This window comes from Cricetulus griseus, chromosome 2, assembly GCF_003668045.3.
Source record: "Cricetulus griseus strain 17A/GY chromosome 2, alternate assembly CriGri-PICRH-1.0, whole genome shotgun sequence".
Lineage (NCBI taxonomy): Eukaryota > Metazoa > Chordata > Mammalia > Rodentia > Cricetidae > Cricetulus > Cricetulus griseus.
This window is the reverse complement of record NC_048595.1, coordinates 437,263,067-437,275,192: the sequence shown is the minus strand read 5'-3', so window position 1 is coordinate 437,275,192 and position 12,126 is coordinate 437,263,067. Positions and strand designations below refer to the sequence as shown.

Below are 12,126 nucleotides of genomic sequence, written 5' to 3'. Positions count from 1 at the left end.
AAGGAGACCACGCAAGATTCTGTTGTCAAGGTCTCACTTTATTGAGGGAATAATAAGGCTTATATAGGGATGTGGCAAGGAGGGAGTGTAGAGGGAGGGAGGGAGGAGGGAGAAGGGAGCAAGGCCGCTGGCGGTGGGGCTCCCGGGATGGACCGAAGGGCCATGGACCGAAGGGCCGCATGGAGGAGGAACTGAGGAGGGAGCAGGGAGTTAGTGCACCTGGTGTTTTGCATGAGGCTATCTAAAAAATGCCTGTTGCCTGAAAACCTCCTATGTTTCTTGTCCTCGGAGCTGCTTATCTCTTCCAACTGCTAGTGGTGGCAGTTGCCAGGTGGCAAGTCCTTCAAGGACCTGTAGTTTTCCACTGTTCTGAATGGCCCCTTAACTTATGGCTCCCAACAGGGAAAAGATTTTGCAATAAAATGGGACCTAAGAAACAAGCTGGTGTAGCTTTCCTAATATCTAACAACAACAAAAAAAAGACTTCAATCAAAAGAGATGAAGAAAGACATTTCATATTCATCACAGGAAAAATCCATCAAGATGAAGTCTCATTTCTGAACATCTGTGCCCCAAATACAAGGGCAGCCACATTTGTAAAAGAAACATGACTAAAGCTTAAATTATACATCAAACCCTACACACTAATAGTGGGAGACTTTAGCACCCCACTCTTACCACTGGACAGGTCTACCAGACAGAAACTTAACAGAGAAGTAAAGGAACTAACAGATGTTATGACTCAAATGGCCCTAATAGACATCTATATAACATTTCAAACAAACACAAAAGAATATATCTTCTTCTCAGCACCCCACAGATCTGACCACATACTCAGGAACAAAGCAAATCTTAATGGATACAAAAAATTAGAATAACCCACTGTATTTTATCAGATCACTGTGGCTTAAAGTTAGAATTCAACAGCAACACTAATTGCAGAAAGCCTGGAAACTCATGGAAATTCAGCAATGCTCAACTGAATAACCACTGGGTCAAGGAAGAAATAAAGAAATTAAAGACTTCCTAAAATTCAACGAAAATGACCACACAACCTGCATAATCTAATCTTATGGGACACAATGAAAGTATTGCTAAGAGAGAGGTCATAGCACTAAATGCCTCCCTAAAGAAGCTGGAGAAAAACCACACTAGCAAATTACCAGAACAAGTGAAAGGTCTAACACAAAAAGAAGCAAACTTATCCAGGAGAACTAGCTGGCTGGAAATAATCAAACTGAGGGCTGAAATCTAGAAAATAGAAACATAGAAAACAATACAAAGAATCAATGAAACAAAGAGTTGGTTTTTCAAGAAAATCAACAAGATAGACAAACCTTTATCCAAACTAACCAAAAAACAGAGAAAGAATATCCAAATTAACAAAATCAGAAATGAAAAGGGAGACATAACAACAGACACTGAAGAAATCCAAAAAAATCATCAGTTCAAAAACCTTACTACACAAAATTGGAAAACTTAAAGGAAATGGACAATTTTCTGGATAAGTACCACAGACCAAAATTAAATCAAGACCAGATAAACAAATTAAGCAGACCTATATCCCCCAAGGAAATAGACAGTCATCAAAAATACTTGAAGTTCTAGCTAGAGCATTAGGACAACAAAAGGAGATCAAGAAGATACAAGTTGGAAAAGATGTCAAATTTTAGCTATTTGCTGATGATATGGTAGTCTACATAAGTGACCCAAAATATTCTGCTGGGGAACTCCAACAACTGTTAAATACCTCCAGTAGTATGGCAGAATACCCGATTAACTGAAAAAAATCAATAGCCCTCCTATACATAGATGATAGACATGTGATTATGAAGAGTAAATGTGTAACTTTGGGCTTCCCCTATTGCCTCCCTAGTCCTCCCCTCCTCCTTTGTGGTTTTTGCCTTTATGAGTGAATGTGTAACTTTGGGCTTCCTCTATTTCCTCCCTAGTCCCCCTCCCCTCCTTTATGGTTTTTGCCTTTATAAGCTTGTCACAAGTTTGGGTCGGGGGTTGAACTCCTCTGAGCCTCGACCCCAGCATGCTGGCTTGAGATCTCATTCAATTCCTTTTTTAATAAACTTCCTCGTGTGATTGCAGCAAGTCCGGTCTCGGTGCCTCACTGGGTGCGCACTATTCCCGAGATTTGAGCGAGGGTCTCCCTTTGGGGGTCTTTCATTTGGGGGCTCGTCCGGGATTTGTGCGACCACCCAGGGGTCCTAGACCTACTTGGAGGTAAGAATTTTTGTTCTGTTGTGACTCTTTGTTTGTGGCCTGTTCAAAAATCTGGTGCATTGCAGTTACATTTTCGCAAATGCTCTTTAGAGGCCGCTCTCCAGGGGGAGGAGCAGAGTGGACGGGGATAGACGTGTCCAGGTGTCCACCGTTTGTTCGCCCTGGGAGATGTCCCGGGAGGACAGGAGGAGGACCAGGGACGCCTGGTGGACCTCCACGGAGAAGGTCGGGAGATAAGTTTTCTCCTTGACGATCTGTGTCAAAGGGCCATTTCCCGGCCGCCTGATTCCTTTCAGAATTACTGGTCGACTCGAGGTCGACAGCTTGCTTTGCTTTCTTGTCTTTCTGTCGTGGTGATTGTTTTTATCGTGTATGTAATAGAGGTAGACATGGGACAGACTGTGACGACCCCACTAACACTGACCCTGGACCATTGGATGGACGTTAAGACTCGGGCTCATAATCTTTCTGTCGAGGTCAGAAAAGGACCTTGGCGGACTTTTTGTTCTTCCAAATGGCCAAGTTCCTGTGTAGGATGGCCTTCGGGGGGAACTTTTAATCTATCTGTTATTTCCGCTGTCAAGCGAATTATTTTTCAGACCACAGGGGGACACCCTGATCAGGTTCCATACATTACCGTGTGGCAGGACTTAGTCCAAAACCTGCCACCCTGGATGAAGCCTTGGACATTGGGAATAGGGACTGCGACAGTTGCCGTGGCGGCACGGAAAGTGCCTCCTTCAGATTCGCCGGCGCCTGATCCAACAGCTCCTCCGCGGAACTATCCTGAAATTGATGATGTCTCCCTCCTTGACCACCCTCCTCCCCCATATCCTCAACCCGTTTCTCATGCAGCCCCACAGGTCCCAACGGACTCCCAGCCGGCCTCCGAAATAGGGCCCGCGGCCGGGACTCGAAGCCGCCGGGGCCGCAGCCCAGAGGGATCTGGCGCGGGACCTGATTCCACCGTTGCAGCTACCATTACGAGCTTATGGACCTGCCCCAGCTCCAGGGGAATTAGTCCCCCTGCAGTATTGGCCGTTTTCGTTAGCGGATATGTACAACTGGAAAACTAACCACCCCTCCTTTTCAGAGAACCCCTCAGGCTTGACGGGACTCCTCGAGTCCCTGATGTATTCTCATCAGCCCACTTGGGACGACTGTCAACAGCTCTTACAGGTCCTCTTTACGACTGAAGAAAGAGAGAGGATCCTTCTAGAGGCCAGAAAGAATGTTCCAGGACCAGATGGGACCCCCACCAATCTCCCTAATCTCATAGATGCCGCTTTTCCCTTGGTCCACCCTGACTGGGATTACAACTCTGCAGAAGGTAGGGGGCGTCTCACGGTCTACCGCCGGGCTCTAGTGGCAGGTCTCAAGGGGGCCGTGCGGCGACCCACCAATTTGGCAAAGGTAAGAGAAATCTTACAGGGTCCAGTAGAGCCACCCTTTGTCTTCTTAGAACGACTGATGGAGGCATATAGGAGATATACCCCATTTGATCCCTCCTCGGAGGGACAGCAGGCGGCTGTAGCCATGGCTTTTATAGGACAGTCGGCCTCGGATATCAAGAAAAAGTTGCAAAGATTAGAGGGGCTCCAGGATTATACATTGCAGGATTTAGTAAAAGAGGCAGAGAAAGTGTATCACAAGAGAGAGACCGAGGAAGAAAAACAAGAAAGAAAAAAAAAGGAGGCAGAAGAGAGGGAGAATCAGCGGGATCGCCACCAGGAGAGGAATTTAACTAAGATTTTGGCCGCAGTAGTAGGCGGAGAATGGTCAGAAAGAGGACAGTCAGGTTACCTGGGCAACAGGGCAAGAAGACCCCCGGGAGGACAGAGACTGCAACTTGAAAAAGACCAATGTGCATACTGTAAAGAAAAAGGCCACTGGGCCAGGGAGTGCCCCCGAAAGAAACAAAAGGGCCCCAAGATGTTGGCCCTCGAGGAAGATTAGGGGAGTTGGGGCTCGGTCCCCCTCCCCGAGCCTAGGGTAACTCTCTCTGTGGGGGGGAACCCCGTTAATTTCTTAGTAGATACGGGGGTGGAACACTCAGTTTTGACTAAACCGTTAGGGCAGTTAGGATAAAAAAAAACCCTGGTCATGGGGGCGACTGGGAGCAAACTTTACCCTTGGACAACCGAAAGAAGTTTAGAAATTGGAAAAAGCCAAGTAACTCACTCTTTCCTTGTGATTCCTGAGTGCCCTGCGCCCCTTCTGGGAAGGGACTTGTTGACCAAATTAAAGGCTCAGGTCCAGTTCACCCGAAGGGACCAGAAGTCACCTGGGGGGAAGCCCCTACAACATGCTTAGTTCTAAGTCTAGAAGAAGAGTATCGCCTCCATGAACCCAAAACTGGGGTTTTGCCCCCTAAAGAATGGCTGACAGCTTTTCCGGAGGTTTGGGTTGAACGGACTGGAATGGTGCTGGCTAAGCAAATACCACTGGTTATAGTGGAGCTAAAAGCGGCTGCCACCCCCGTCTCAGTCAGACAGTACCCCATGACTCAAGGGGCTAAAGAAGGCATTCGACCACATATCCAGAGACTGTTACAACAAGGTATACTGATTCCCTGCTGGTCCCCTTGGAATACCCCCTCCTGCCAGTACGTAAGCCTGGAACCAATGATTATCGGCCTGTCCAGGACTTGAGAGAAGTCAATAAACGAGTACAGGACATTGACCCAACCGTGCCCAACCCTTACAACTTGCTGAGTTCCTTACCGCCTGAACGATCCTGGTACACCGTTCTGGATTTTTAAGATGCCTTTTTCTGTCTCAGGTTACATCCGAATAGCCAACCCCTATTCGCTTTCGAATGGCGAGATCCCGAAGGAGGACATACGGGTCAACTGACCTGTACTAGGTTGCCACAGGGGTTCATAATTTCACCGACTCTTTTCGATGAAGTGCTCCACCGTGACCTTGCACCCTTCAGGGCACGGAACTCCCAGATTTCTCTCTTGCAGTACGTAGACGATTTACTGCTCGCAGCCTCGACCCAGGAACTGTGCCTCGACGGGACCAGAAAGCTCCTAAAGGAATTGGGTGAGTTGGGGTACCGGGTGTCCGCCAAGAAAGCCCAGTTATGCCGCTCGGAAGTGACCTACCTAGGATACACTCTCCGAGAAGGGAAGCGGTGGCTCACTGAAGCACTGAAAAAGACTGTGATGAAGATCCCGACCCCCACCACTCTGAGACAAGTACGTGAGTTTTTGGGAACTGCCGGTTTCTGTAGACTCTGGATACCGGGGTTCGCCACGCTGGCGGCCCCTCTGTACCCACTCACTAAAGAAAAATTCTCATTCACCTGGACGGAGGAGCACCAAAGGGCCTTCGATAAAATAAAAACTGCCCTGCTCACAGCTCCCGCGTTGACCCTGCCAGACCTGACTAAGCCTTTCACTCTATATGTTGATGAACGGGCTGGAATAGCCCGTGGAGTTCTGACTCAGGCCCTGGGGCCCTGGAAGCGGCCGGTGGCCTACCTATCTAAAAAGCTAGACCCCATTGCCAGCGGGTGGCCCTCTTGCTTGAAAGCCATTGCTGCAGTAGCCTTACTTGTAAAAGACGCTGATAAGCTTACCGTGGATCAGCATATGACTGTAATAGCACCACATGCTTTAGAAAGTATTGTGCGGCAGCTGCCTGACTGCTGGATGACAAACGCCCGGATGACACATTACCAGAGCTTGTTGTTAAATGATCGGATAACCTTCGCTCCTCCTGCTATTCTTAACCCAGCCACCCTGCTCCCCGAAGCAAAGGACTCTACCCCAGTGCACCGGTGCACTGACGTCCTGGCTGAAGAGACCGGGACCAGGAAGGACCTGACCGACCAACCTTGGCCAGGTGTGCCAAACTGGTATATAGACGGCAGCAGCTTTGTGGTAGAAGGTAAAAGAAGGGCGGGAGCAGTGGTGGTAGATGGAAAGCAGGTAATTTGGGCTAGCAGTCTCCCAGAAGGAACCTCGGCTCAAAAAGCTGAGCTCCTGGCATTGACTCAAGCTCTGCGTCTGGCAGAAGGTAAGGCTATCAACATTTACACCGACAGCCGCTATGCCTTCGCCACGGCTCACATTCATGGAGCCATTTACAGACAGAGGGGCTTACTCACCTCAGCAGGAAGAGACGTTAAAAACAAAGAAGAAATCCTGGCCCTCCTAGAAGCCATACATCTTCCACAAAAATTAGCCATCGTCCACTGCCTGGGACACCAGAAGGGGGCTGACCCAGTCACAAAGGGGAACCAGATGGCTGATCTAACAGCAAAGCAAGCTGCCCAGGGAGCGGTAGTGCTGGCGGAAGAAACTGGAACCCCGCCAGAACCCCCACAAGCCAGCGTCATCCATCCCAGCTTCGTCTATCCCTATAAAGATTATGATTTAATCAAAGATATGACCCGTGCAGGAAAAGCTCGGATGTTCAGTTTCGGTGGACTGGCAAAAACCAAAGATGGAAGAATCATTCTACCCTCTAAAGAAGGACAAGACTATGTGAGACGAATACACCAGCTGACTCATCTTGGAAACGAAAAACTTAAGCAATTAATCAAAGGTTCTAAATATTATGTTCTAGGATTAAATACAATAATAAAAGAGGTAATAGAGTCATGTCAAGCCTGCACCTTGACCAATGCTGCCCGACCGTTCAAAGAACCCGGAAAAAGAATGAGGGGAGATTGGCCGGGAATTTATTGGAAGGTAGACTTCACTGAAATTAAGCCAGGAAAATATGGTAACAAGTACCTTCTAGTTTTTATAGACACTTTTTCAGGATGGGTGGAAGCCTTTCCCACAAAGTCTGAAACTGCTCAAATGGTAACCAAGAAGATACTGGAAGAAATCCTGCCCAGGTTTGGGATCCCCAAGGTAATTGGTTCAGACAACAGGCCGGCTTTTGTTGCCCAGGTAAGTCAGGAGTTGGCCACCCAACTGGGGACTAATTGGAAATTACATGGCGCTTACAGACCCCAGAGCTCAGGACAGGTAGAAAGAATGAATAGAACCCTAAAAGAGACCCTTACTAAATTGGCTATTGAGACCGGCGGCAAAGACTGTGTGACCCTCCTCCCCTTTGCACTCCTTAGGGTCTGAAACACACCTGGACGTTTCGGCCTTACCCCTTACGAAATCCTACATGGGGGACCGCCCCCCTTGACTGAGTCAGGCGGGATATTGGATCCTTGCACTCACTCTCCCTCCTCCTCTGCTCTGTTTACCCACTTAAAGGCCTTAGAAGTTGTCAAAACACAGATCTGGGATCAGATCAAAGAAGCCTACACTCCAGGGACCACCGAGGTGCCCCACCGATTCCAGGTCGGAGACTCAGTCTTGGTCAGACGACATCGCGCTGGCACGCTTGAGCCTCGGTGGAAAGGACCCCATCTAGTGCTGCTCACTAACCCCACGGCAGTAAAGGTAGACAGGATTGCTGCCTGGATCCACGCTTCCCACATAAAAAAGGCACCCAGTCAAAATGAAAACAACCCTGAAAATAATTGGACAGTGGCAGCCAGTGACAATCCTCTTAAGTTGCGCCTTCGCCGTAGCCCCAACCTTGGGGAATAACCCTCATGTTCCCCAGAAATTGACATGGGAAGTGCTTAATGAAGAAGGCGACATCGTGTGGTCAAAAACCACAGTGCACCCCCCTTGGACTTGGTGGCCTGATCTTGCACCTGATATCTGTAAGTTAGCTGCCGGTTCCCTGGCCTGGGATCTTTCTAATTATGACAATTTAGATAAACCACCCCCGGAGGAACAATGTGTCCCTCATGGTATAGGGAGCACATTGGGATGTTCTGGACAATTTTTTCGAGCCAACCTCCAGGCAGCAGACTTCTACGTCTGCCCCGGGCAGGGACATAACAGAGAAATGAAGAGACAATGTGGGGGGGCATCAGGTTATTTCTGTGGTAAATGGGGATGTGAGACCACAGGAGAAGCCTACTGGAATCCCTCCTCCTCCTGGGATCTGATTATAGTGAAAAAGGGTCGTAAGCCGGAAGAGCCAGAAAAAGGAGAGAGAGACACATCTAGATACCCGGCTTATAAGACTGGGTGTGCTCCTGGAGCCTCGGGTGGCCCTCAGGGGCCATGCAAAGGCAGCTATTGTAACCCTCTGAATATTAGTTTCACAGCACGGGGAAAACAAGATCGCCAATGGGTAAAAGGCAACCGCTGGGGGTGGAGAGTCTACACTGGAACGGGAGACCCTGGGTTCGTTTTCACTATCAGGATAAAGATAGAAAGTCCGCCTGCACGACCCGTAGGACCTAATCCAGTGCTTGGTAACCCCCCACCCAGGCCTGAGAGACTTCCTAGTCTCACCCCATCACCAAAGGCCCCTTCCAGCCCTAATCCAATCACATCCCTCCTCCCCCCCATGAGAACCGAGGATCGCCTGTTAAATCTGCTCGCTAGTGCGTTCGTCGTTTTAAACCGCACAAAACCCCACTGCTACCCAATCTTGCTGGCTGTGCTTTGCTTCTAATCCCCCTTATTATGAAGGAATAGCTCAAATGCGGAGCTATAATGTTACTTCTGACCATTCACATTGCCCCTGGGGGAGCCAACGGAAGCTGACCCTTTCAGCGGTATCAGGCACTGGACTATGCATAGGCAAAGTGCCTACCAGACACCAGCCCCTCTGTAACGTAACTATTGACACCCTGACAGATGGCCAAAATCAATATCTAGTACCCCCCCCCAGATACTTGGTGGGCCTGTGGCACCGGCCTGACCCCCTGCTTGCATACATCACTTTTTAACAGTACTAGGGACTTTTGTATTTTGGTCCAACTGGTGCCTAGGGTCATTTATCATGATGATAGTTCATTTATAGATGAATTTGATCACCGTACTCGTTACAAGAGGGAACCTGTTACCCTGACCTTAGCTGTCTTGTTAGGACTAGGAGTAGCGGCAGGGGTTGGAACTGGGGAAGCTGCCCTTGTCCAACAACCGTCCTACTATAATGAACTTAGAGCGGCTATGGATGCAGACCTGGGAGCGTTGGAGCAGTCCATCACTAAACTAGAAGAGTCATTAACTTCACTGTCAGAGGTAGTGCTGCAAAACAGAAGGGGATTAGACCTGCTTTTTCTTAAAGAAGGGGGGCTCTGTGCTGCCTTAAAGGAAGAATGTTGCTTTTATGTAGATCATTCGGGTGTCATCAGGGACTCCATGGCAAAGCTTAGAGAAAGGCTAGAAAACAGGAAAAAAGAAAGAGAAGCATACCAAGGATGGTATGAAAATTGGTTTAATCGGTCACCTTGGTACTCTACTCTGGTCTCCGCCTTGGCCGGGCCTTTAATCATTTTGATGCTGATCCTAGCCTTCGGGCCGTGTATTCTCAATAGGCTGGTGACTTTTATAAAGGAAAGAATAAGTGCTGTCCAGGTAATGGTCTTAAGACAGCAGTACCAGATACTACAAGAAACTGAGGGATCGCTCTAAGATTAGAGCTATTTACAAGAAGAAGTGGGGAATGAAGAGTAAAAATTACTACCTGTCTATAAGAACATGGGCTTGTCACCTTGGGGGCTCCCTCCCCTGCAGGTGGCCGCTCCCAGAACTCTCATAAAAAAAAAAAAAAAAAAAAAACGCTCCTGGAATAACCACAGGATGTCTCAACGACCTCTGTGAAAAGTTCAAACGCCCCAGGTGTGTCCACATAGTTTCACTGATGAGTAAATGTGTAACTTTGGGCTTCCCCTATTGCCTCCCTAGTCCTCCCCTCCTCCTTTGTGGTTTTTGCCTTTATGAGTGAATGTGTAACTTTGGGCTTCCTCTATTTCCTCCCTAGTCCCCCTCCTCCTTTATGGTTTTTGCCTTTATAAGCATGTCACAAGTTTGGGTCGGGGTCGAACTCCTCTGAGCCTCGACCCCAGCATGCTGGCTTGAGATCTCATTCAATTCCTTTTTTAATAAACTTCCTCGTGTGATTGTAGCAAGTCCGGTCTCCGTGCCTCACTGGGTGCTCGCTATTCCCGAGATTTGAGCGGGGGTCTCCCTTCGGGGGTCTTTCAATTATACCCACCTAGCACTAACATGGTAGAAGTGGAAAATCTCATACCGTGAAAGGTTTGTTTCATGCAAAATATGAAATGTCCTGTATAAAGTTGTTTTGGGGTTATCTGTGGAATAATTATATAAACCAAATGAATTTTTGGATTTCGACTTTGATCCCATACCTGTGGTATCTCATTATGTATAGGCAAATATCCCAACATCTAAAACCCAAACCACTGCTGATCTGAGGCATTTAGCACAAGGGATACTCAGCCTGCTATACTTTGTGGGAAGACAGCTTATCAGTGCCTGTCATGGTGCAGGTGTGTGCATGGAGGTCAGGAGACAACCTGCTGGAGTCAGTTCTCATTCCACCTTGTGGGTCCCAGGGACTGAACTCAGTCTGCTTAGGAGCAGGTGTCTTTACCTACTGAGCCATCTTGTAGCCACACCACCCCCCCTCAACCTTCGCTTAACTGGATTAAACCTCCCGTCTCCAGGCGTTGGTGGTGCACGCCTTTAATCCCAGCACTCGGGAGGCAGAGGCAGGTGGATCTCTGTGAGTTCAAGGCCAGCCTGGTTTCCAGAGCAAGTGCCAGGATAGGCTCCAAAGCTACACAGAGAAACCCTATCTCGCAAAAAACAAAAAACAAAACAAAACAAAAAAACAAAACCCCTCCCGTCTTGGAATAGTCTAAGCAAGAACTGGCTGCCCAAGCTTAATAAGAGTTATTACTGATCACTGATTTCCTACTTCCCTTTCAGAACTGGAAGTTCAACAATCTTGGAGTCACAGTAGGAAGCCAATTTGAGACGACTTTTGAAAGAACTTTATCAATCAACAACACAGGGGAACAACCTCAATCTCGTAGCAACCACATTGTTTTGTTAACATAGTCCTTTCTATTCTCTCCACTACTCATCCCTCCAGCAGTCAACAGCACAATGCTCAGAGACCCCACTGTCCACTCAGCCCTTCTACGTAAACACCCTGCCACGCTTGTTTTTGACTTTCTATATTGTCCTTTCTACTCAACTAGACTCCTAATTAAAACTTAACACTTGCAGTTTACATCACAGTAGTGAACTGTCAGGTGCTGAGGGAGCCCACGGAGAACATGACTTGGGAGGCAGGATTGTACCCCTCCCCCATTTAAAAGCCAAGTATGTTTGTCTCCAAATGTCCTCCAAGGCATCTTTTTTAAGAATACCCTGGCCCCTCTAACCCAGTGGCTGGACAGAGAAACCAGCAAAACAGGCCAAGAGTGGAGACACTGGCCTTGGGAACAGCTAGAAGGTGAACCATTTCTAACAGATATCACTCCTGTTTACCCTGACTGCTCAGCTTCCACAGTTTCTGCTGGCTGCTGTGAGCATCCAATTTGATGATGTTATCTCTCTCTTGCTGTTTATTCTTGAACCTGGAAGCCTCACCAAAGGCTAACTCTGCTCTGCCCTGGATTTCCGAGAGCTCTGGCACCCCTCTCCCTCCGCCTCTCCAAGACTTCCCCACTCAATGCCCCCTGAATATTTCAAGCACACAATTAACAATGTTTTGTTTTTTATATTTACTCTTTTACTTTGGCTTGTTACATACTTAATAAACACATTCATTCAAAACTGAAAGTATGGCCATCATTGCTGATTCCCAGGACTGTGCAGAACACAATCGGGTGGACCAACAATCTCTACAAGATGCTATTTCTCTTTTCAAGTAGTGACTCCTGTAAAACTCAGAATGAAAGACCCGCTCGGCATGCTTCTGCAAGCCCCCTGCCCGCTGCCTCTCTGTCTTCCCCGCCTGTGCCGGTGCTGGGTGTTCTCTCTGGAGCAGGCGGGATGGGCTGGGAAGGATGGGGGATGGGGATCGGGTGGGG

At 48.2% G+C, this 12,126-nt stretch overlaps 1 protein-coding gene across 4 annotated transcripts in view; it reads left to right on the top strand.

The window, feature by feature from the left end:
* Window positions 1-11,875, top strand: part of LOC103162656 (nuclear autoantigen Sp-100-like) — a 58,771-nt gene extending 46,896 nt beyond the window's left edge. For 2 of the 4 annotated variants that reach the window (XM_035441089.1, XM_027397432.2), the window contains one exon: window positions 11,015-11,875. In XM_035441089.1, the coding sequence (XP_035296980.1) occupies window positions 11,015-11,146 (132 nt within the window). In that variant the 3' untranslated portion in view covers window positions 11,147-11,875. Of the gene's footprint in view, window positions 1-2,098; window positions 7,106-7,465; window positions 7,933-11,014 lie in introns of those variants that run through there. The other 2 variants (XM_035441087.1, XM_035441088.1) reach the window with 2 other exon arrangements.
* Window positions 11,876-12,126: the final 251 nt, after the last annotated feature.